The sequence below is a fragment of the Pelecanus crispus genome, chromosome 3, assembly GCF_030463565.1.
Source record: "Pelecanus crispus isolate bPelCri1 chromosome 3, bPelCri1.pri, whole genome shotgun sequence".
Lineage (NCBI taxonomy): Eukaryota > Metazoa > Chordata > Aves > Pelecaniformes > Pelecanidae > Pelecanus > Pelecanus crispus.
In genome coordinates, this window is record NC_134645.1 from 23,416,647 (window position 1) to 23,443,837 (window position 27,191).

Here is a 27,191-nt window from a genome sequence, read left to right on the forward strand (position 1 = left end):
AGTTTTTCTCACATAGTTAGGATATACAGCTACTATTCATTTAAACAGTAATCACATATTGGGAAACCTTACTTATCAGACTAATAGCACTGAATATACAGCTGAAATCCTAACTTACATTCCTGTTTGCTACTTATTTGTACAGTGTGTAAGAAAATGATGTGATGGTTCATATACTTCAAAATAATAACAATAAATATCAACACCAAAGTGAAAGTCATATAATTTTATCAGTGTGACTCCAGTATAGGATATTGTAAGAAAAAGCTGAGGAGAAAACACAAAAAGTTTTTTTTTCGTAAATCAAACTTTCAAAGCAGCTAGGTATATCCTCTACCTCTATGATTTGAAAAAGTACAAGTAATGATGAGAATACAAACAGATCACAGAAGATTACAAAATTCAGATATTTATTATGGCCACATGCACCCCATAACTTACACCTCTTTCAGATTAAAATTTATCAAACTTTGAGGAGTTTCTGCCTGGAAAAGGCTAAGGCCTTGTAAATAAAGCCTTTCCTATTTATTAAAGCGACATGGCTAATATTTTAAAGAATATTCATGAATATAATACCGTATCATGAAGACCAAGGAATGCTCTGTGATATACTCTAGAAGAAATATTGTGCTATTATCTTAATGCTAGCACACTGACTTAATACTGCAATAAAATTTCCCAGCACAGATCCTTGCGCGCATGTGGAGTATCTGTGATTTCAACTGAACTCCGCAAGGGCTCAGGGATCCACTCACTGGATGGTGGTGAGGAATTGTTGCTTTCAGAAATAAGCATAGCTGGAATTATTCACTTTACCTTTCAGTCTCTTCAAGTACACTGGAACGTCACTCTTAATACTTTTGGAATCCTCCTCTGTTGGTTCCCATATCATTCTGGGAGGATTGTTCTGTGCTAGCCAATCTGCTACTTTGCTCTCTGCGGCCATCATCACTGTTTGAAGCCCAGGCAGGTCCTGTCCACTGGAGGAAGAAGGCTTTTTTGACTTGTGACGCTGTTCTGATGTGAATTTTGTCACGTGATCTTTGATTGTTACTTTTCCTGGAGTGTTGTCATCAAATTCAATGGTAAAGGAAGCATGCCCTGCACCTGCTGCATGGGAACTTTGGGTGTCTTTTGCTGGAATTTCATGAATAGTGCTCTCTGCTACCTGTGAAGGTTGCTGGAATTCTTTTGTAGGGATTTCAAAATAACTTGGCTCTCTACAGAATGGATGAAGTTCTTCACTTGCAGCTGCAGATTGCTCCTCAGCTTGCTTGGCATCTGCGCTGCATCCTATTAAGAAAAATGAAGAATAGGTTTTACAATACTTGGGAACTTCAGGTTCTTCAAGAAGTATCCGAATGCCTGTGAAGGCCACTTGAGTAATTTCTGGAATAAACAGTAAGATTGTGGAGAAGACTGAGCAATGTAGTTCTGGAAAATAATTCCAGAACTACATATAAAAAGCATTACTGAAAAGACAGCACAAGCTTTGACTGTAAGGAGTGGGAAGTGGCAAAAAACTCGCTTAGAATTTGTCAAAGGAAATTTGCATTCCAAAAACTTTTTGATGATGTGAAGGTCAGATGAGTTACTAGCACACGGAAAACAGGTAAAACACATTAGAGAAATAGTTGAGATGATCATTATTGCAATTCCAATCTATCAGAAAAACATCAAATCAAGGTGTCCCCAGAACAAATGCTAGTGATCTGGCTTTCATCTCCCGCAGTGGACAGCTGGTATAATTTTGTTTGGTAAAGTTCTTTGGAAAAACAATTTACATATTAACGCAAGATAAACATTAATTCTGGCTTGAAAAGTTTAACACTGATAAGCATTGGAAAGTATTTTGGAATTCAAACACTTCATGTTTCTACAAAAGATAAAACCAAAGAATTGAGCTAAATCCTACTGTCATCTGCTCTTATTTTACTTGTTTCACTAATTTGTAGATGAATACAAAATGTAACAATAGCTGGAAGCATGCAGAATGTTACCAAACCATGCTCTAACTGGGTAAAGAAAGCAGAATGTGGAAAAAGCACAGGGTAGTAATTGAAAGTCCCACTATATAGCCTGAACCAAGGTTAAAGCTTCTTGTGGTTGCAGCAAAGCTACCAATACGCCTTTAAGAAAACAAACCTTCTCACTGCATTTCACAAACTAGTAAGCTAACCAAAATATCTGGTGTAGAGATGTGCTATGAGCAACAGATGCTTGAGATGTTAGCAGCAATGGCAAGTTACATTCCAGCAAAAGAATTCTGCATAGTTCCTATGTGATTTATCATGAACCACATTAAGATGTTTAAGAAATCATTTTAGGTTGCCGAGGAAGGGAATAAGAATGCAATTAACAGATTTCTGGCGCTAAGAATAGCCACACTGTATCGGCTGAGACAGTTAATATTTGTGTCTGAAACTATTATGCAATAAGGTAGCAACAGAAACATTTATACTAGAGTCAGGAGTTCAAGGAACGAAGGATGCAGGATGGCATAATGCACCTATGCTGTTCTTCACAAACACATGCTTCTTGTGAAGATTTAGGAAAAGCTTAAAAATTAAAAAATAAAAAAGGATGGTAATTTGATACAGAGAAATAGAACTAATTAAGGGACAGCATAATAGCTGGTAAAGTTAAAAGAAGAATGATGTTATGGAGTGATAATGAAAATAGTACACATTCTTTATTATTGCCATGCTTGGATACCAACAGGATAAAATAACTGATGCAGGTAACACAGCTGTTTTAATTTATTTTATCTAAAAGCAGCTGTTGCAAACACAAAAGATGTTCAGAATTCAGACAGTTTTTATATTGCGCTGTTGCATTCCAAGAATACCCTAGCTAATGCTTTTCACTGCACTGTCAGCTACCTCATCTTTGTGGGGTAGTTTTCAGGCACCATTAACAGCAACTTACTACTCCCCTCCCTGGGAAATGGAATGCCTTCTTAGTCCCCTTCCTGACAACACTTAGGCCAGCAGACACACAATATAGAATGAATCTATTTTACTGACGGAAAAGTCGTTAAAAAGCCTTCTATGTTTAGACAGAAAATGTACAGAAATAAACCAAAGTCACACTTTGCAGCTACTAGGTTTTAGGTAAACTACCATCACTCTCTGTTTGTTTCATCCAGCTAACAAGCTGGAATGGATCAAGCTCTAGTAGGATCAAATCTACAGCCAGGATCCTTACAGTATGCGACGCTGTCATTGAACAGGAGAGTAATCCACCAGGGAGCCAGTTCATATGTACCTTATTTTTTCCCTATGGTTCTATTCAGAGCTTCAAGCCTACAATTTCACGCAATTCCTATAACCAATAATTAAGCAAGTTATAGTGTTCAATGCTCCTTCAAAAGATGACTAATACAGTATGCTTTGAGAAATATTTCTACTTTTGGGCCCCAGGTAAGAGCAATCTACTGGCCACACAATAAACAGAATTTTTCAGTAAATATGAAATAACTGGTTCATCACCATCTTTTGAAAATTACAAGCTTGTAGCCAAACTGCATCAGATGTATGGTAGGCTTAGGATGAGGGGATGTATTACACTGGCTCATCAGCACTGATGGACAACTTCATAAAAAAATTTTCCCTGTGAAACTTCCTTGCACCAAATTTAACATTCAAAGTCAACTGTTTATACTATAATGATACGCACAGTATCTGATTCTAGTATTTTTCATTAAACAGATGCTATAATAGCATTTGAATCAAAATTATGACACTGAGTTTAATCAAAAGAAGTGAGAAACTGAACTGCAACTAAATTGTAAAATTTTCTAAATGAGAAAAATTCTTAGAAATGATATAATGAAAAGTATCTGAAGTACAAGTTAATTTTAATTACTTAAAAATCCTATTTTCAGTCTGAAGTTCTTGCATTTTTAGAAAAGTTAAATATATCAGAATTGTTTAGAAAAAGGAATGGAAAAAAATGAGGAAACAAAAAATTAATACAGTTCCTGATCTGAACCACCCTTTGGAATTTTTCATCCAAATTCTAAATGCAAATCCTTACAGCTTTCTAAATATTACGACAAATGATCTATAAAATAGCCTTATCTTTGAAATGCTATTATAAAAAGTCATCTGCCATGATGAAGGAAATTATATAATCAGACTAAATACAGATAGCTTTAAGAGAAAACCCCCAAGCAAATACTGAAGATAGTGGTCATCCCATGTCTGTAATTTTTAAACAGAACAAGCATAGTATCTGTACAGCAAAAAAGGCAGTTGTGTGGAACTGAAAGAGTGTTTTGGGAAAATGAGGGGATGGATGGGTTGTGAACTGCAATCTCTTCAGGAATTGAAGAGATTTCTGAACTAGCAAGAGTGAAAGGAAAGGGGCAGAAAAAGAACCAAAGGTACCTGTAAAGAAGCAGCTCTCATTCTACAGAGATCTAAAGCTACAAAAGACAACTGTGCAACAGTTTCTATAAGGCAAGAAAGGAAGTACTAACTGTAGCTACGACAGAGGTGTAGTGAGACTATTAATGAAATAATGAGTCTAGGAGAGGCTATGAGTGAAACTATGTAATATTTGGGAAATCACAGGCTTAACCAAATGGCAATTCAGGGAGATTCTTTACTAGAATAATCTCAGAGATAATCATCAGAAAAGCAACATTCCCTTGTGACATTAGCAGAGTTGATTACACTTGCTAGGACTTTTCGGTTTTTTAAGTTTTATTTCTTAATCTATTACACACACAAATAGTCAGAATCTTAAAATTTTACTTGCCAGCCTGGACAAGAAATATCATAGGTGTTCTATGCTATTCAACACAATCTATCAGATATGCAAGAAATTGCCTGTGTATATGAATATATTACCATCTGCAAAGATGGGATGAAACTCAGAAAATATTTTGCACAGTCTTCAGATTTTCTAGAAATGTTCTTTTTTTTTCCTGCCTTAAAAATACAATTTTAAAAATAAATCTTGTAAAAGAAAATGATCTGAAACTAGTAGTGACCTGAAAATAGTAGTGTGTAGAAATCCCCCCCTGTCATAATAAATCATTTAACTGCCTACTTTAAAGGAGTTAAAATGAAAAAAGTGCAAAACCGATCTTACTTCAGTATATTGCTGTGATGGCTCTAAAAAGTTCTGTAAGCTCCCTGGGACATACAGTGGACATTCACTGCTGTAGCTTTGCAAAGCAAGCCTTACACATGCAGCACTTGCGCATATTCCTGGCCAAAACTCAGCAAAATTCTAGAACAAACTTCTAGGAACTTTAATGTTAATACAGTGATTAAACATGTGTGTGTAATCTCCTACACATACTGATTACACTGGAATTTCTAAAATAACAATCAGTCTGCTTTACCTTAAAATGACACTGTTTCTTAAATGTAAAGAACATTTAATCTGATACACTGTTACGCAATGCTGGAATTAAAAAACACTTCATGCCAAACGGAAAAAATTACTTCAGATTCTTAAAGCCTGTTTAAAAATTTACTTCTATGTTTTCTTAGATTTGGGGGAAAGGCATTAATAATGTAAAATTCTACAACTACTACAGAGATCAGCAGAGAATGCAGTTTTTGCTTTTCCAGGAAGTGAGAGTGTAACACATGGCAATAATAATAATTACCCACCCAGTAAACTTGCCAAAAACATGTAACTTTAACAGCTGCAGCATAAGTCACACCATAGGTGTATATGCAACCGTTTTAATACGGACTAGTAGATCTAAGGATCATTAAAGCAACGTGCATGTCTGAAAAAAGCAGAAAGGGTTTTTCTTTTTAAAGTTTTCCAAGATATTCTGCTCTGTTTGCAAATAATTTCCACTAGTGAGTTTCCATTGTGATAGAAAGACAGCAACATCGAAATAATCTTATTAACTTGAGACTGTAAAGACTAATTGTCTATAGTTGGCTTAGCAGAAACAAATCTCCCATTATAATCTCCTCATTAAACCTTGCCCCATCTGCTATAATTCATGCCTTCTATTCAGTGAATAATCACGTACCAAATCATTAAAGCATGAAGCAGATTCTTCATAGGATTAATTTGTTAAACTGATATCAGGCTTTATCGATTTGAGTTACATGTTCCAAATTGTTGTTTTAAATACTTAACACAATTTAGCCCATGAAAGAACAGATAACTGCATCAATCTTGAACGTTTTTTATTAAAGTTCACTTTTATTTAAAAAACATCCAAACATGACAGTCTTGTGAAGTTTCCAATTTCCTTTCATTAAACTGTTTCTTAATATTGTTTTCCAATCATTGTATTAATCTGTATTATAAAAGCTAAGTGCATGAAGAAAACACATACTAACTTGTTGAAAATTAATTTAAAGTTTACATGGAATGTAATTGTAGGCCTAAAGGGCCCAAAAAGCTAATGTCTTTATTTCATAATTGTATGAAAACATTCAGGATATTTTTTTTGCACACTTTACACAGACAGAGTGAGTGTTCTGAGATTGAGGAAATGGGTCCATAGAGGCAAATGTCAACTCTTATCTGGTCTGTCTTCTCAGACTCTCTGCCCACACTGCTAAAAAACATCTACAACAGTCAAAAACCAGACTAGTAAAACATACAACTAATGTCTACTCAGAGATTAAGTGATCGAGATAAATAAAGCACTTGTCCATACATGGGATTTTAGTTCCACCTCTTCCCAAATTAAATTGTTTTGCAAAACAATGTCAGTTGTTTGGTTTTTTTTTTCCCAGCAGCGTGTTTTTTTTGTTTTCCCCTGTAACATTTCACATAAGTTTTTGTTTCGTATGTGCTTATTCAAACCAAATTCCATTCTTGCAGATTTATTAGTCTTTCAGTTTGAGGAAATAGAAGCTATTCCTACACTCTATTTAGATTAATTCTATTCTTAGGAGAGAAATTCATGACTAAACAACAACAACATAAACAAAAAGGATTTCTAACATATGTTGTACATTTAAAAAAAAAAGAAATGTTGTGTTTGCCAAGAAGGCTCTGTGCCGAAATTTTATTTTCATATATAGTGTATATGTCTGGAAAACAAACAAAATCAGTTAAATACTGTAGAAACTATTAGTCTATCTTCTCTATTCATCATTTACCTTATGATGACTTCTCTAAGGCAAAGCATGGCAAAAATATCCCCATCACGGAAGTTCTGTCTAGAACAAACTCATTTTCATCTACTACTGAAACAGACTGCACCTCCTTGATTAGTTTGAGAGGAAGTTGGAATCTTGTTTTTCTCTGAACTCGGGAACTAAGACAGAAGCACCGATCACTTCCTGAAAAATCTCTTGGTAAAATAAATACAAGAGCATGTAAACCATTTGATGCAATATTGCTTCTGAAAAAGCAATTCACAATTATGAAAAAATAAAAATAGGCATGCTACTAAATAGAAGCTGGAATCTTGTGTCATACCTTGTTAATGGCAGGGCATCAAAACCACAAACTTCAGGATATTACTTTTTAATAATCTTATATTTAATGAGGGCAAAAAATGTGGATATTTTTTAAATTAAAAAAAAATGTAGATAGATACACACAAGTATAAAAAGCTTGATGAATTAACATTTTTGTTATATTAGTTTGCTGCAGACATTGGCATCTAAGCAATAAACACACAGGCACTAGAGACTTTACCATCCCTGTTTTGGTATATACAGCAAGATACAGTCACAGGTTTCGCAGGCAATAGTTAATGCTTCCTGTGATCTGGAAAGTACGGAGAATCATGTGGCTAGCAAGTCTACCAATGACGAGACTCAAAGGTGAGGATTTAATTCTTTTTCTTTGTAACTGATGACATACGTGCTTTTCCTTTTTGTTGAGAAAAATGTAAGTGGAACAACATCTAACAGTCATTGCCTCTCATTATTACTGCCATTAGGAACAAAATTTATATTTCTTAGGAATGTTTAAAAGTGTTTGAAGAACACATTTCTAGACAAGATTTGAACTGTAGCATTACAGATTACTAATGTAGGATATTAAACGTGTACTTAAAAAGCCTCCATAGCAGCACACAACAGTATACTCTACGCAGTGCTGCATATGATAGAGGAATTTTTCACCGAAAAAACAACCAAATAAGAAAGCATTCTATAACTGTACTGCGTTATGGTGCAGTAGATCTATATGCGACAAAGTTGTTTAAGTTGCACGAAAACTGTCACTAATTTAAGTATTTTCACCTGGTTTCTTTCTACTAGTCCAAATCTTAAGGGACTTACTTTACCGTCTGAGCTGTGACAACTTTAGACTAATACAAAAAAGGTCATTAAAGGCTATGACAAAAAGGTAACTCCAAAGACATTGACTTCATTACATCAAAGTGTTAGTTTAGTTTGATTTTACATATTTTTACAGTTTACTCCAATTCCTGCAAAATGGGATTCATGATAACCAAGGCAACTACTATTACAGGAAGAGAGAAATCCCCACCTAAGTTAAAGTACTTTAAAAAAACTCCAGACTTAAAACTATTGGGCCTTAAATGCGTATCTAAACAGCTAAACAAACATGGTTGAATTTTGTCCTAACTTGAGTAAGATTTGAGGTTATTCTCTTCATTAGAATAGCAGTCACTTTATTTATACGCCTGATGATAGATTTAGAAGCCTAATTATAGATACTGAGATTTAAGTTCTGGCAATACGTACTGTGCACAGACAAGCTAACTAAAAAAAATAGTACCTGTCTTATGGGAAATAAACATTACCAGTTTAACTTCAGACTACGCAAATCTTTACTGCAAGAACTATGAAATGTAATTTCCACTAATGCAGCACTATTGAATTACAGGAGAGAATATTAGCATAGATCACCATATATAGCTAAAAGCTGAATATCAAAATAATATAGCCCCATTTATTTTCAGAAATTATTTTGATAAAACATCCCTATGCAATCTCTAATTCTGAGTATATACAATGACAGATATGGATTATATTGATAAATAAGACACAATGGTTCAGGTAACATTATTTTCTACCTTTACGGATAACAAATCATACTATATACTAGAAAATTGATACATTGTATGTGAAATTGGTCTCTGGAAATGCAGTTTCTCACAGAATAAATTTTTTAAACTAACTTAATTTTAACAGGCTTTCATCTATGCAAACTGCCTATGAAACTTCCAAACATTAACATCTGTTTAGTTCCCTAATTAAGAATATATGTACAAACCCCACAAAAATAAGACAATAGACTTACCTGAAGCCCCCGTCTCATGCATTTTTTCTTCATGCTTGCTATCTGGCTTATGACCACTTTTTTCATCAGCTTCATCATCACCCCACCAGGCTGGCTGTCCATACAAAGGTGTCCCACGAGGCATGGCAGAAAGATCTATAAAATCAGCCCAAGGCAGAGGAAATTACTTTTTTGTTTAGTTGTGATATTTAGGTTAAAATAACATGAAGAGAGAGTCATTTGCTTGGATTGTTTCTCCTGGAAGTTGAAGTGAATTGGCTGCATGCATTTGCCGAAACACAAAACAAACTTGGAGGCTGGATAACTGATCTGGGTTCTAAATATAAAAGCTTACTAATGACCTGATCAGAACTTCTGGCACAAACGTTTATGCAAAGGCAGCTGACATCTCTTATTGTTACCCTGGTATATCTGTAAACATTACTTTCTGCTTTCAGTTTGAAGTCATCAGCATAGCAGTACATTCCTAAAAGCAGTCCGCTGCTATTTCTGAGAAGATTCTCACTTTTACCCACATTGACCTTTCAGTGGAATCTGAACTCACTGCATGAAAAACTGATCAAATTTTGCAACGTTGCCAAGGTTCCAAATTGCTGACAGCTACTACCATGCTGAACGTTACCTTGTATAAAACATTACTGAGCACAATCATTTTTTTTTAAAGGCAATAGTTGAATTACAATACAATTAAAAATGCTTTTTCTTATATAGGATGTATACACATGACTAAACAAATTTAAAGGTAAAGATTAAATAAGAAAAAACCACACTGATATAATTAAGATTTCTACCTTGATGATAAATTGACTGGATTAGTTTTGACTTGATCTCTTGGGAGAATACTTCACCCTACTGACATTTAGCTATTCCAGTATCATACAGATGTTCTGAAGATATTTTAAACAGTCTTTATATAAAAGAACATGATCTGTTCAAATCTAGCTTAGTAGCTTGCCTGTTACTTTGCCTATCATGAATGTCAACATTTTTATTGTTTTATTCACTGCAATTCCAAAGATGATATATAATTTCATAGCCATACCAAAAGTTTCAATATGATTTAAGATGCTAAGTACTTTTTTTAAACAGCATTACACTTTAGTCAATACTGAATTGTTTTTAAAAACTTGATGGCTGATGCTTGTGCACTGAATTAGCCATAGTAAACAGCTATGCATATATACAGCAACAGTGACTGAATCAATCCCCCAAAAGCTTCTGGGAGCTGCACTCAAATATAAATCCTTATCATTAACTTTGACTGTTACTTTTGGAAGAGCAAAGAGGAAAATGGAAGATGAGAATAAAAAACCCCACTGTGCCACTTCATAAAACTTCAAGAGGACACGAATGCTGAAAAGCCATATTGAATAGGAACATTGAAGTACTGGATAAGCTTCATGTACCCTTAACAGGATGCTAGATCAGCCAACAAAACAAACACATTAATTAGTTATACCACAGAATCCTGTATGTGGGGAAAAGAAGTGTAACTTTTGAAGTGTGTCTTCCAGAAAAATGGATTAAACCTAAACAAAACTGTACAGCCTTGACCTAAGGAGTCAGATGTAGTCAGCTCCATATTAAGGAAGCAACAATACCTGATTCCTTTCTCATTCTTGTGCTTACCTCCTGTAGTAACAGGTAACACAGCAAGTTACTATAAGATAAACAATAAACTTCAGCAAGCCTCATATTGAAGTTAAGACACCAGCAGCAGAGCCACCATGACATGTTACATAGTCCTGGTTTTGGCTGGGATAGAGTTAATTTTCTTCCTAGTAGCTGGCATAGTGCTGTGTTTTGGATTTAGTAGGAGAAGAATGTTGATAACACACTGATGTTTTAGTTGTTGCTAAGTACTGCTTATGCTAGTCAAGGACTTTTCAGCTTCCCATGCTCTGCCAGGTGCACAAGAAAATGGGAGGGGGCACAGCCAGAATAGTTGATCCAAACTGACCAAAGGGCTATTCCATACCGTATGACATCATGCTCAGTATATAAACTGGGGGGGGGGGGGGGGGGGGGGGGGGGCTGGCTGGGGGAGGAGCGATCGCTGCTCGGGAACTGTCTGGCTATCGGTCGTTGGGTGGTGAGCAATTGCATTGTGCATCACTTGCTTTGTGTATTGTTGTTGTTATTATCATTATTATATTGTTATTATTATCATTACTATTTTAACTTTATTTGAATTATTAAACTGTTCTTATCTCAACCCAGGAGTGTTTCTCACTCTTACTCCTCCAATTCTCTCCCCCATCCCATCGGGGCAGGGGGAGTGAGCGAGTGGCTGCGTGGTGCTTAGTTGCTGGCTGGGGCTAAACCACAACATACATACATATGAATGATGATGTAGAAACAAGACTGAAGCTCCAGTTTCTACAATTTTTTAAACCACAATAGAACACTTAGGTTATATCCTGATGCATCTAACAATGAATGCTAATATCTATAAAACAAAGAAAGCCCCCATGTGTTTAAAAGGGGGGGGGGGGGGGGGGGGAAGAAGCATGCACTTGACAATGGTGGTGGTAGAAAGCACAAACTGTTCCTGAACAAATATTTTCAGTTACACTGCAAAAAAAATAGCACACTTGCCTGCCAAAAATGCTTAAAGTTTGTGATTTGGGGAAAGAGAAATGCAAAAATCTGATAAATGCTTATTAAATGTCCCTTTACAAGTTTTCTTAACACGTGGATACTACAGTAAGAAAGGCAGTTATTCAATTCTGAAAGTTATTAATTAAAGTATATTTAAAATTTCACATATGTGGAGTTTTTACAATCTATATAATTTCATAAGCATCCTAGCAAAGCAAATAAATATCCTTTCCAAGTCTGTGTGCTTCTGCAGCAAAAATGCACCTTACCCATTGATTTCTCTTCAGATTTCAGTGCTTCCGTAGTTTTGTGGTGCACTTCAGCTGTGGAGTCTGTTACCTTGGACTCTGAGCTTTTGGAGCTGGTTTGCTTCGACCCTTCTGCTTCTGAAGATTTTTGGGATAATTGGAGTTGGCTTGTGAATTTTTCATGCTACATGACATTAAATAGAGAAAAAAAACACCCTCAGAGAGTGAAAAAAACCCTGTTACCAATAACTACACAATCACAGAACATTATCTAGGAACTACACATTGTTACCTTAAGTGCTTCTTCAGGGACTCTCATCTCTCCCCTAACGACAGTAAAAAGATTAGTATGTAGGAAATGCTAAGGAAAATACTGGAAAGATTTCTCAATTCACAAGAGGATTTTACAGAAAAGCAACAGTTCTGTAGCCTATTCTGCCACTGGAATGGTGACACTTGTTCTACAAATATGTCACTGTTAGGACTAGCATGTACAATCATACTCATCAAAGCAAATGCACAATACAATTATTTAGTATTTGTAAACAGAACATTGAGTAGATACCTTAATGTTCTAATAATACAAGTTCTCTTTTTTTTCATTCGGTAGTTTGCTGAGTAATTACTTGTAATTTTCTTTACTCGTATACAATCTCACGATACAAATATTTGTATATTTGCCTCCAAGAAAAGCAATGCTTCTTAGCAACATGCAAGTTACACATTAGGTTTTAAATAATAATTGGAACTTGAGGTTTCTTGTGGTGAGAAACAATGTAATGTACTTTATCCATAGTTCTGACCAAGGTACAGTCTTCTAAAACCTGCCATTTTCTCTAATATAGGCATTTTTGTAGTAATGAGAAAAATGAATATTTCAAAGTTGCTTCTCAAATAGTATGAGAACCGTTCATTTAACACAACCATACTTTTAGCAAGAAAAGTGTGTCAGGGCGTTGGGTATTTTTTATGACAAGGATATCATATCCAAATCTCAATTTATCTTCTAACTTCAGAGTGATGTATGTCTGTTCTGGAATCCTCACATCATTCACAAATGTCTACAGAAATAAATGAGGACAGAAAGAGATACTATTAAATTCCAAAATAATAAAATGACAAATCACTTAACTAGTTTTATAAGAAAGTTTTCAGCACTGCAAATTTTCACTGGGGAATTAAACTATAAACTCAAATTACCACCTGCTTCACAAAATATTTCAAGAGAAAGGTTAAACACCAGTCACTAATCAGGCTGCTGACATCACACTGGCCTGGAAAAGTTTTCTTACAAGTTTAATCTTGTTAGCAGTATTTACTGAATTGTTGATTAATGTTCCCTTAAATTAGCACCTCCATCATTATTTTTCTTATAGTTTGCTTTTTCAATCCCAATTAGCTGTCAGAATTGCTTTATCATCACATTTGTTCAGCATTTAACATTGGACATGAGAGTTCTGAGGTAGCTTATAATTTCCAAACATTGTCAAAGGACTTAAAGGAAAATTGGACCAAGTTAGTGCATACAAGTAACTCCAAATAGCAGCGATAAAGAATTCAATATATTGTGATCTTGAAAGAATAACAACATTCGTAAGCAGAAATAACATTATTATACCAGCTAGCAGCAAAGCAGAGCAAATTCCATAGGCTTGACAATACCTTCTGAAAATTCAGTTACTGTACAGTAAGTAATCCTCTCCTCCTTGAAATCACTGATGGAAACATAGTTGGAGAAATCAGACAAGCTTTCAGTGATCTGAGGAAGGTTTTACGTACCTGAAAGTTTGCCCAATTTCACCAGTCACATCAGTTGGCTGTTAGAGGCAGCACAGATTACCAATCACTCAGATTTCAAGGTCTGGATTAAACTGGACAGCAAAAAAACCCAGGAATTTGCAAAAACATGCTGGGATAAATTTTAAGAGAACCTGGGAGAGATATATATACACACAATGACTAATTACAGAGGCAGCAAGGAGGAAGAATAATACACGTTCAAGTATAAATGGATCTCAGAGATGTAATTTGGAAGAGTTGGGAAACAATTTCATCTTGGGGCGGGGGGGGGGGGGGGGAGATGTAAATAGGGCTTGACGTTCTGATTATTCAGGCCCCAAAGAAAATTCTAGAAAGTCGCTTACATAGAATTCTAAAACAGACATAAGCCCTTGTAAAGACCAGGAAAAAAAGTTTATTCCTTCATTAGAACTGTTCTGCATCTTTAAAGACTGATTTACAGTCTTAGGAAGGTAGGCTGTCAGCGTCAAGCAAACTGCCCACATTACTAACATCAGCAAGACTTGAAGTTGCATGTGGTGACTTCAGATACCAGAAACCAAGGATGCTACCACACTAAGGTAGGAGTGAGTGTCAGGAACTGACAGTGCTCTTCCCACAACTTGTCCTTTTGCTATTGGAGGGGATGCTTACACCTTCAGGTAGCAACTTCTCCCAGAACCTGCCACCTCCCAATGACAGCTCTCTAACTGACCCTTCTGCTCATCCCGAGTCGTATCACTGCTCTTAGAACTCTCCAAATTAGGCTGAATCTCTGTGAAAGTGAATTGTTTCTCAAACTGAATTTGTTAGCTTCAGAGAAAATTCTATGTCGTGTCTGTATCTTCCGAATTCACTCAGTGATAGAGAAATATAAAAGTGTGAAGACATGTTTTGTCTAGCAGAATAGAATATTAAGCTCTTGATTACAAAAACTAGAGATCAGGCTACAAAGAAAACAGTGAATGTAACTCTGCATACTATTTAAGACCCTTTCAGAGTTACACATCCTTGAAGAATCTTTCAACAGTGTGAGCTGACAGAAAACTTCCCAGCATCTTGCCTTAAACTACTCCTCACTTCTCCTCAGCATCTTGCCTTAAACTTTTCCTCAAGGCTCAATCTAAATCTGCAGTAAGAAGCCACAATTTACCCTCTAAGTTCCTCTCCCCTGCATTCTCCCCTGGCTTTCTTGAAATCTTCCCTCTCCTTGTACCTGAAAAGAATGTTAACATCTGGACTTATAAGAATGTAGCATCTTCCTTGTAAGAAATATGAATAATCAGCTATATGTGAAAAAGTCTCTTGTTCCTTGGTGTTACTTTCTTCACCTTCTTTTAAAATCCAAAATGAAGCCTTAATTTAGGGCAAACTCAAGGCAAACAAAATATTTGTGGTTAGCTGGTATGAGACTGTTGCATTATTTTACAAATTATTTATCAGCTGTATATTTTCCCATACCTGAAAAATTTTACAGCTTCTTGCTCATTTTTACTTTTCACAACAACTACATTCTAATACTACAGACAGATTAAATATCCAGGGTGCCTTTCTGAACAACATTTACTATTGGTTTGTGTCAGTTTTGGGGACTCAGAATATCACAACTTCAAATTTAAGAGTTCTACAACATGTACATGTTTCTAAGGAATGTAGCAGCTGAAATCTGCCATTTTTTATTCACTTTGAAGTTAGGGACACACACACACACAAATAAACTTGAATAATTAAGCCAAGAATCTGAATCTTTGAACAGTTGTGGCGCTCATCTAAATCTAGTATTAGATGAAGTCTGGAAAGAGAGAAACAATGTCCTTCCCCAAAACAGTAAAGGGATATTTTGTTTTATTTTCTTTTTCTAAATGAAAATAATGTTTATTTCATTATTTTAATAATTGCTTACCTACATCAAAGAAAATATCTTCCATGAGAAGTAACAATTAAAGGTACAACTATTTACTGGTTTGTAAGCATGAAACTTTAGTGGTATTTAATGCATATTTTTTATATATTCACATGGATTCCAAAGCTTTATTCTTCAAATAGCGAGTCAACTCTCTTTAAGCCTTCACAAAGTTTGCTGAGCATTTCACAATCCAGTCCTAAAACATCAGTGTGAAAGGACTTCACTATCCTGTAAATATCCCTGAGAAGAATGTTATTCAACAGGGCCATGGAAGAAATTGATAATTTTTCTGGTATGTTTTTGAGGTCACAAGTCAAAGGAGAAAATAGAGTTCAATTCTGTTGATACTGGTGAAATAATAGATTATATGTTAGCAATTGTACATATTTTCTTCAGAAAAGAGATTCCTTTGTTGTTTTTGTACAGAAAAAAAGAAACCCAAAAAAGCATGGTTTAGTGGGCATGGTGGTGTTGGGTCGATGGTTGGACTGATGATCTGAGAGATCCTTTCCAATCTTAATGATTCCTAGTTTTCACTTTCATTAAAAATAATCCAGCTACCAAGCCAGGAACACGAAATTGCTACTCTACCCTTAACTGGTTTAGTGGTGGACTTGGTAATGTTAGGTTAATGGTTGGACTGGATGATCTTAAAGGTCTTTTCCAACCTAAACGATTCTATGAAATGAAAGACAAGCAGGAATGACCAGGAGGAGTCATGATCGATTACTAGAAATAAAACTTTACATCATGTAAATCTGATTAAAATTTACTTTTCTTTTTAAATCTAGATGTACGAAGCCCAGGATGAAGACTGCTGTAACCTTTTCACTGAATTGAGTGCGAATCAACTACACAGGCAAGAACATTCAGCCATTGGGGCATCAGGTGCAATTACAGTTCATTTAGTGAAAGTATTCGGGACTCATAAAACTCAAAAGAAAAGCCCTGTGTATTGGTAGTAGCCATCTCCCCTTAAACTCTGAATTAGCTTGAGTGATTAAAGTGCATTACACCAGGAATGGAGTGCTCCTGTATACTAAGAAAAGTATGCATCTGTTCTCCAAAGAAATGGGACTAACTAGGGAAACCCAAAATAAATGTTTGCTCTTGATGAGGCAAGCAAAATAAGAATGGGTCGAAGCTGGTGAAGCACTGAAAGAGGACTTGGATGTTAGGGATGTGGTGTTCGCAGTGGAAATAGTGGCTAGACTAAAAGAATTATTGCCTAGTTAGCAGTTCACCGCATGGTACAGAGGCATTGCATATATTGTTCTGCCACACAATTAAGTACAGTGTTACAAAGTTATGTGTTTCCTCTTTCGACCTGAAACCAGGTAGACAGAGGTATGTAAGAAAAGCACAGTTGGAAAGAGATAGTAAGGGAAGCACTCAGAAGACAAAGAGCAAGGACTGAACTCTTAAGATTTAATATTCCCTGCCCCAAAACTGTGGGAAGAAATAGTTCCTTTGATGTCTTTGAGTAAACAGCTATAGAGCAACTGACAACTCAAACCTGAGAATGAATCAGATCAAGTGAAGCAAATAACTGAAAGCTCTTTATCGGAGGCAAAGAAAGGAGTCAGATGAAGGCCTTTTAACATATATTTTTATTAAATTCAAGTTTTGTGATGAGGTGATGAAAATCTGAAGGTATGCCTATTGACTACAGGAGTAACATAGAATTAGGGAATAAAACCACATGGCTCAGCAAAAAATTAGTATGTGCTGAATTCGTATTTGATCACTGCCTTGAAACAGTGCACTGACTTTTGAAACACAGAGGTATATTAAATATTTAAGGAGCAAAGTTCTTATATGCCTACAGCCGTTCAAAGGATATAACCCTTCAGGTTACACTGCTTTCATATGCAGTTGAGACTCTGACTCTTTGGAAGGCTGAATTAGTTACCTTAAAAAAAAGAAAAGCTAATAGAGACAGACTAACAGGGTTTTTATTTTGAAATGCTTCAATATCAAACATCAAAACCTAAATCAACACTAACAGGCAGTAACTTGAGATTTCTTCTTCATCTTCTATTTTTTTTAAAACATTTGACAAAGCTATTCACTACCAGTAGCTTTCTAAATATTAACTCAAGTAAGCAATCATTCATGATTTTATTCTATATTCATGACACAGCTAAAATAACAACCATAACTAGTGTATATAAACAGCTCATGAAGAAGTATCTAAAGGGCTACAAAAATGACAAAGTTACTAAGTTTTCCATACTCTATTATAATATTCAAAACATTTTATAAAAGGTGAAGCTCACCTACGATATTGTATGTTCAGTTCCTAGAAAAGCCTTAAAATGTAACATGTCATATGAAACTTAATTTTGCTCATAACTTTGCATTTTTCCTATATTAGTTTGTAATAACTTGGCACTTACACATTATTCATAGAGATTTTGACAAAAAGGATACTGAAAAACTAAATGCAAAAATAGGATTAGTTAAACAGGTTTACATACAACATGGTTATTGCATACTTCCCCCCCCCCCACATCATAAGTTTAACATTCTTTTCTATATGAAAAAAGGAGAAAAAAGGAATAGCATATGAAATAAAAATCCATTTCTTAACCAGACATTTTAGAGATTGAAATACCATTTTTTCAAACAATATAATCCAGATTTTTATTTTTTCCTACTTTTCTGAAATACAAAAGAGTAACATATTCCTTTTTATTTGAGTTTTTTCCTACTGCCAAGGTCGTTGTCTTAATGGAACTTTCTGCAGCCCTTTAAATAACGTGCAGTGGAAAACCCCAGCAAAAAACTACATTTTCCTTTTGAATGTTCCCCCATTTCCAATTTTGTATTAAACTGATATTAACATACACTTGTTAAGTCATACTCTCTTTGCTCAAAGAAAACAAACAGACATACAAAAGACTATGGGGAGCCATCCATTTCTGATGTTAACTTACCCCATTCAAGCTGCCCAAATCCTTCACCAAGTGTTCATCCGTAGAGGCATCATAGTTAAGTACAGCATGTTGCTTGTCCACACTTCGTGACTAAAATATATGTAAAAAATTATATAAAGTAAGATAAGGTATTTCAAAAACAGATCAAGATAGCATTAAAGGCTATTTCTTCAAGTAGCATGATTATTTTCTTTCTATATAGCACATTTATTCAAATTATATATAAAAAAAATTAGTCCCACATATGAAAAAACTCAATCCCAACTCTGGCCCCAGGTGCCCATAGCAGAATGCTAAAGTAAATTCAGAAGAATTATTTTCTTAATGTTTCCCCAAATGTGATTATATGTCAGATCCAGCTGTATCTTACCCAAAGATTTTTTTTTTTTCCAGTTCACCATAGTATCACTGATGTTTAATCTAACATCATCAACTTCACCTTTATTTCTCTGTCTCTCTCCTTAACTACATGCATCTTCCAAAACATAAATATGATTCCGTGGTATTGCTGTTCTCTCTGAAACACACTGTTTCCCGTCACGTATCAGTAAATCTTCCATTATGTTGCCTGGGATACTTGCCATAGTATACAAGCCTTGAAATTGTTTCTCCTTGATCTCAATTTCCTAAACAAATTAGCTATAGCCTCTTCACTAAATGAGCAGTTCCTGAATTATTATTCCCACTTCAGCATTTATCTATTTAATTGATTCTTTATTTCGCATCCAAATGTCAACCCATAGATCAGGAACAATTCTTGTTACTGTTTCTTCCAAGAACACCACCTCCCTAACAGCTAAGTCCCTCTTTTCGCGCTTGTCCATGGCCAAGTGTTTCCAGCTCGAGGTGCTGACTTCAAGCAAGGAAGAGGTGGGGCTGGATGTACGCTTCCTTCACGCATGCATGTGGTCAGCACCCTGACATCTAAAAGAGTTCGCAAGTGGATGGAGCCCACAGCTCATCTTCCCCAGCTGTGCACACTTGATCTCAGCCTGTTTGCTGGCAATTCTGCTAGTGCAGTGTCCTAACATGATGGTATAGCAGCAAATTTCTTCCAACGGCATTCTTTCCAGTTTCAGGTTTGCATCTTCTATCCTTGCTACTGAAGTCATTGCTCAGGCCTATACAGCACTGACAATGGTAAATTCCTGCCCGAGACTTCTGTACTTATTTCTGTACCAGCACCTGCAGCCCATCAGTTCTAAGAGTCCCAGGTTATCAGTGCATTAACCAGTTCAAGGCATCAGACCATACAATCATGACTCCTAAGGAAATGCTTTCTTTTCTCAGAATCTCATGTTTATCACCTTGTTTCTTCTTGATTTCTTGCGACTTGCTAATATAATTTTCCTTCCTTTTCAATTTACTTCCTTATTCTTCCTTTCCACGCCACCTTCTGACTGCTTCGCTTTCTTCTCAAAGAAGGAGTCCTCTGAAATCCGTCCTCTTCTGCTTATACTTACTACATTATTTTAATGACTTTTCATTTGAGCCAATTTGCTCTACAGTCTTGAGGTACATGAAAAGGGGATCAGGATATAAAAGGGGAGGCGAGAATTAAGGAAGAGAGAGACAAATGAACAAGGTCCATGCCAATAAAAGCTGCACTAGTATACTACATCAATTAAGTGTTCTTAATTGTAGATGAAGACATACCAGTGTAGTTCATTTTCTACTAATTTAGTAACCTTTCTTCAAGTGAAAACAAGCTATCTGAGTAAAATCGAATTCACTGATGTGGGTGTTCTGCTGAGCCTACAATGTCAAGCAGAGATTACGCTTTTCTACACTCAAGTGATGCATCAATGCAAGCACAAAAATTACCCTATCTTTACCTATGTTACGGGAAAAATTTCTGAACTTCTTTCAATTACGTTATTCAAATACAAACTGTATTAGTAATCAATTACTTTCTTATCTTTATGTGCTGCTTCTGCTTAAAAATAAATTAAAATGGAAATGAACCTGAAGACCCCTTAAAGCTTCATGATATTTTGTCACATCTTCCAAAATGGTAAGAATGATTACTTAAGGCTGTGACTTCTAGAGAAACACCTGAAATTCTGCAGAACATTAAGTTCTCCTCAGGCTCAGATTACTTGCATATAATTGGACACATTTTTATTCATTGCAGACAATCTTTACAGGTGCAAAGATTGTGAAAATCTTTCAAATGCCATTTTTCCTTCTGATTTGTTATTGCAGCCTTCCATTCAAATTTCAGTACTATCAAAATTACTTTTTATAAGACTGTGGTGCCCTGACTGGCAGCTAAGCACCACACAGCTGCTCACTCACTCCCCGCTCGCTGCCCGGTAGGGTGGGGAGGAGAACAGGAAGAGCAAAAGTAAGAAAACTCATGGGTCGAGTTAAAGATAGTTTAAGCAGCAAAGGCAAGAGGAAGAAGAAAGAAGAAATAAAACAAATCAAGTGATGCAAAGGCAATCACTCAGCACCTCCCACAAGCGGACCAATGCCCGGCCAGTCTTTGAGCAGTGGTTACCTTCCCCAAAGCCCCCTCCCTCGGTTTTTATTGCTGAGCATGACATTATACGGCACAGAGTATCCCTTTGGTCAGTTTGGGTCAGCTGTCCTGGTTGTATTCCCTCTCAACTTCTTGTGCACCCCCAACATAGTCACGTGTGGGGGGGAGGAACAGAGTGAGAAAGAGAGAATGTCTTGAAACTGTGCACACACTGTTCAGCAACAGCTAAAATACTGGTGTGTTATCAACAGTGTTTTGGTCACAAATCCAAAACATAGTACCATAAGGGCTTCTACAACTCCATCCCAGCCAGACCCAGTACAAAGATTTATATATGACTGCAGAAATCATATAAATCACAGAATAACTGTGCTAAGAGCTGTATGAATATAAAGAGGAAAACTCCATCCTCAGATAAAATAAATTTGTAATTAGCATTATTTTAGACAAAGACTCTTCAATCCAAACTACTAGGAAAATGTTCATAATACAGAAAATAAGACTATTCTTCTTTGGAAATAATTTTGATATTATGAATAATGTAGAATTTTTCACCTTGGAAATGATTCCCCCATCAAGATTCAAAAAGTTTTCTAAACATAATGGTGAAAGAAGGGGAAAATGTGGTATTTATCCACAAGAAGGACGCATTGGAGCAGCTAGCTAAATACAAAGATTGTACACTATGTTTGAACATATTTACAAAATAACCCAGTTAAAGCAAATCTGTACTACCAGACATGAACAAAACCTCTGTTAGAAGAACAGTGGTTAGGTACAGATCTGAGGTCTAATTCTATCAAGCACACAACAGAGTTGAAATGCTTTTTAATAAGGCTTTTATAACATGTTTTCTGTCAAGAGATTATGAATAAAAGCATTAAATTCTGCTTTCTTTATCATGCATTGTCCACATGCTTTGCAGTAAGAGAACAACCAAGTTGTAAAGAGTGGAAAGGAAGGGCCTACACAAAGAGCTATACATACAGAACAAGAACACATTATTAGCTTCTCTTTTGGTGGGTTCCTCCCCCTTCAGCAGTATGTGGTGTTACAGTCATGCTGGCATGTAGACCTAATGTAACAGCAGCCTAAAGAGAATGTTCTTGAAAATTGTCAGGCCCCTTGATTCTTTTTACTGCCCCTGAGGTCAATACACAACAAACAACTTTTCTAAGTGACTGGAATCTATTCACAATATTAAGAGAAGAGGCAGCTACTTTTAAGGGTGATGATGACTAAAGTTTTGTAACACAAAAAAATAAATGCTTAGAGCTTCACTCTAAGGACTGATTAACCACAGACAGGAGAAGACATAGGGGAGAGAGAAGGAGGAAAAGTCTCCCTTATTCAGAGACAACAACCCATTATAACAAGCTAGTGGTAAAATGAAAGCCTTTTTTAATTATAATCTTCTGAGCAGGAACCAATGGGGTGGGGGTTTTTGCTTGCTATTCTTTTGGCTTTGGGTGTTAGGGGTTTTTGTGTGGTGGTTCGGGATTTTTTTAAAATACTTCCCTCATAAATCACCACGACATCATACTGCCTGTCTTTAAAAAGAAATTAAGAGTATTTTCAACTACGTTCTAACAGGAAAAAGTATTTCCATCACCAATAAAACCTTTGGATGCCTTCTGAGGTTGAGAGCCAAATGTAGTTTACTAGAGATATTACATTCTCAGTAATACACATAAAAATAGGTTTCTAGGCACTTCATCTGCAAGTGAGATTCTAATTTGGCCATTAACAGCTGCATACACAACTCTTGGGAACAAAAAATCCAAAAGAAATATTTTATTGAATGGTACGAAGGATTGAAAATATTAGTTTTGAAGTTCAATCCTCTTAAGAGTTCTATAGTAACCAAAGACAAGACTTCAAGAAGAAACTCCCAAAATATTACCATTAACCATTCAAAAAAATATATACTAGATATAAGCAGCTCAAAGGACTACAGCTTTGATAGGGCAAAATGCATGCAATATGGCTACATAACAGTAAAGTTACACACCTCTAAGAGTTCCGTCTAGTGACCCTGAAAGTTGAGGAAGCTACTGAAGTATCAAACTATTTTGACTAAGACTTGTATTTTTACAGTTCCACTGAAACCATTACCGAGATTGAGTCATTCAACTTCCTTAGAGATAGAGAAATACTCTTCTCTACTAATTTCATTTGCCTTTGTACAACAAGATCAGGACATGGGGATAGAGTTACATCAAATCACATGACTAAATTGGATTACAAGTTGCAGAAAAAAGAAAGCTCTTTTCAAAAGCATCCAGTGCACTCAGCATTATGACATTTTATGGAGTACACATAGCAAAATGGTTTTCATCTTCTATTCTTGCATTCTGTATGTGATTTATACAAAGACAATGCGATCCTCTGCACTTCAACTGTAACTGTATGATTGATGGCAATATATTTTAACAAAGTGTTTCTATGAACACAGAAGATTAATCAAAACAATCACTCCCCAACACCTGGGGAATTTAATTTTCAAAAGGCATATAAAACTGATGCATTAAGTTCATGATTTGAGCAGTTGCACATGGAAGGCTGATGCAATTACCTGTAACATCAGCTCACAGTCATCTCTTCCAACAAAAATCATTTCTCGTGGCAACCTATGGCGGGTGCCTCCACTGCTCACCAAAAACCAGGATGTTAAGCTCATTTTCTGCTTAGCTGATAAATCCTTGGCAAAGCTACGTCATCCTGCAGCAAGAAAGAGAGACAGAGAAATTCATTTTAGTTATTTTTAGCTACAGTTCCCACTTAGCAAACACCATGAGCAGAATACAAAAAGCCTCTGAAAATAAGGCATTCTCAATAGCATGTACTGAATCCAGCAATCACAGGAAGTGACAGGCTCCAGATTTACATAGTCTGAGCTTCATGCAACTAGGCAAATCTAATCTGAGGTAAGCTTCTTCAATGAACATGCAGCTAGTTAATGCCTAAGTCATACGTCAAGTTGTCAGAAAGCTTTTAACATTTGACTGCTTATTATCAAGATAATTGCTACATTAATGCTTCACTATCACAACCAATAAACAACGTGGCAAATATTCACAAAATACAGCAAGTAACTTGCATGTGTGTCATTACATTTTCCTGCAAAAAAGAACTACCTCTTTTGTTTTTAAGCTCAGTTCCTCTGTACAGCACCAAGTGAAAGCTTAAATTAAACGAAGTTTTGCTTCTTATTTAATGTTAGATATTTTCAATAAAACATATCATGGAAATTTAAGTGTACATTTAGAACTGTAAACAAAGCAGAGCAAAATGAACGACTTAGAAGTTATTTGTAAGTAATAAAACTGAAAGCAGTGTTTCTACAAACTTTACCTTAATTTTCCAATAAACAAGATGACATAATACATACTTACACAGAATAAAAACCCCACAGCTATTTAGAATGTCATAAAATACAAAAGAAAATAAAACTTGAAAACTGGATAAAATCTTTTATGGAAAACTTCTTCATATAATATGGCCTACCTGACACTGGACAAAAATATGATTAAAAGCACTCTCCAGAGTAATTCTATGGTTGATACTTGGAAAAGCCTTTAAGAAGTATTCCAAATCTCTCTTTAAGAAAAAGGCAGCCAAAGCAATCATTTCATTAAGACATTGAGGTGCTGGAGCGTGTTCAGAGGCGGGCAACGAAGCTGGTGAAGGGTCTGGAGAACAAGTCTTATGAGGAGCGGCTGAGGGAACTGGGGTTGTTTAGCCTGGAAAAGAGGAGGCTGAGGGGAGACCTTATCGCTCTCTACAACTACCTGAAAGGAGGTTGTAGTGAGGTGGGTGTTGGTCTCTTCTCCCAAGTAGCTAGCGATAGGACAAGAGGAAATGGGCTTAAGCTGCGCCAGGGGAGGTTTAGACTGGAAATTAGGAAAAATTTCTTTACGGAAAGGGTGGTCAGGCATTGGAACAGGCTGCCCAGAGAGGTGGTGGAGTCCCCATCCCTGGAGGCGTTTAAAAAACGGGTAGATGTGGCACTTCAGGATATGGTTTAGTCTGGTCTACCCTTGATTAGTCTAGAGTGGGCTTGGTAGTGTAGGTTAATGGTTGGACTGGATGATCTTAAAGGTCTTTTCCAACCTAGATGATTCTATGATTCTATGATTAATTCGTTACCACCCTGTATTCACTAAAAGAGAAGCTAAAGAAAACAAAAAGCAACCAGTCTGTATTCCTCTCAGTACCAAATAGCTGGCATTTCTCTTCTATTTGTATGTCATTTAGTGAAATTACGCAAGGGTAGCAAATGTACTGTAAGTAGACATAAGCCTGTAGCAGACTTGAGCATAATCTGCATAATATGAAGAATGCAGCGAGGTTCTCAAAACCAAGACTAACATGTAAGCACTGAGTAAGATGGTAATGCCAGCACTAACCCATTAGGCAAGCTACAATCAAGGAGAGACACCACAAATTATGAAAACTTATAAAGAGGACAAAACTGCATCTGAAAAAGACAAAACAGACATTTACAAAATGGTAAGTCAAAAGCATACCATGGCAGGTGCTAAAATGAACCAGCAGAGCTGTCAACTCAGTTAAAAAAAAAATGCAATTCAAATGGAAGAAATCAGAAAGATTTAATGTGCTAAAGATTTACTTAATAAAAGGGTAAATATGTATTGCAACAAAGTGTTCTCTTACACAGTGGTACCTACAATAGGACTATCTTTCCACAGCTGTATCACAACACATTCTTCAAATGAAACTTACATCCACTTAATGTTCTCCAACTCAATGGAAGAAGTGATACAGCATCTCTATTATTCTTTATTCATAGAAACTATGAAGATTACAAATTAAATCTACAATAACAACTTGCTGAAATCAAATGTAAAGACTTCTAGTTACCAAATAAGTGTTCTAATAATTAAAACAGTTTATTCAGCACCTTTGAAGGAAATAAACGTTTGTATTTTTAGTTTAACCTAGTTTAAAACTAGAAGATAAACTAGGTCAATCAAATGATTTTTTCCATTCCTTTTAAGAAAGGAAAAGGAAGTATCAAAAATGGCTACCCTAGGCTCCAGCTTTTAACAAGTAAATTAAATGGGTGTTTGACAGCAAGCATGGTGTTCAATATCAAAGCTCTTCATTCCATTTATATTTTACTGCCTTTTAAAACTCCCATCTGCTTATCATAATAACATTTACACCATTTGGCCTTCCTGCTCTCATTGGAAATTCATATGAAAACCTCCAAGAAGATCTAAACTATCTGAAAAAGTTCTTAGTCAAATACTATGTTTTAGTTTACATAGGTAGACTGTCAACAAAGGAGAAAACCTGGTTTTATTTATAAAACAGACATGTAGGTCAACAATCACGGAGCTAGAAAAAAGACCCCAAACCCCCCACGAATGATAAAGCCTGACAACAAACAGATTAAATTAAGCTATCTGAAATAATTTTATGAAATGTATTGTACAGAGCAATCATTGCCACACAGCTTGGCAGCACATTTGTAGTTAAAAGCCCATCACCATTTCTATCAAAGTTAATAATGTTGTTCTTTTCAAACAGTGCTGTCTCAACTGCGATGAATCATCAGCCTAGATACATATTTTATTTTAAAGTATTCTTTAGAATAAACCAATGCCTTTGATCAAAGCTATGCTGAAATTCTGCATAGCAAAACTGGCTGAAAACAGGATACAGCAATAACAATTACTTAACATCAGAACAAAAAAGTGCATTAAAAATTTGATATGACCCTGCATACTTAGTTATATAGGCAGTATATGGACAATTACATTGCGCCTCAAAAACTTCATGAAAGCTAACAATATTTTCAATACACTGCTGTATTAAGAACTCTGGCTGCAGTATTCTGAACAATACAAGGATGAAAGATTTGTTCACTGTCTAGAAGATACCAAATCAAATTACTTTATGACAGGTGCAAAATCATCATCAGAAGTGGCTCTGCAGTGGAAATTTAGGTCATGATAACTGTTGCAATGAAATGTTATGGATACTAAAAG

General features: G+C 35.8%; 1 protein-coding gene across 3 annotated transcripts in view; it reads right to left on the minus strand.

Moving 5' to 3' along the window:
- The window catches only part of CEP170 (centrosomal protein 170), an 83,456-nt gene extending 59,602 nt beyond the window's left edge, over positions 1 to 23,854 (minus strand). For all 3 annotated transcript variants that reach the window (XM_009479701.2, XM_009479703.2, XM_009479702.2), the window contains exons 1-7: positions 23,750 to 23,854; positions 18,690 to 18,779; positions 13,048 to 13,126; positions 12,358 to 12,416; positions 12,087 to 12,249; positions 9,217 to 9,351; positions 817 to 1,293 (exon numbers count right to left, since the gene is read on the minus strand). In XM_009479701.2, the coding sequence (XP_009477976.1) occupies positions 817 to 1,293; positions 9,217 to 9,351; positions 12,087 to 12,249; positions 12,358 to 12,416; positions 13,048 to 13,126; positions 18,690 to 18,779; positions 23,750 to 23,854 (1,108 nt within the window). The remainder of the gene's footprint in view (positions 1 to 816; positions 1,294 to 9,216; positions 9,352 to 12,086; positions 12,250 to 12,357; positions 12,417 to 13,047; positions 13,127 to 18,689; positions 18,780 to 23,749) is intronic.
- Positions 23,855 to 27,191: the final 3,337 nt, after the last annotated feature.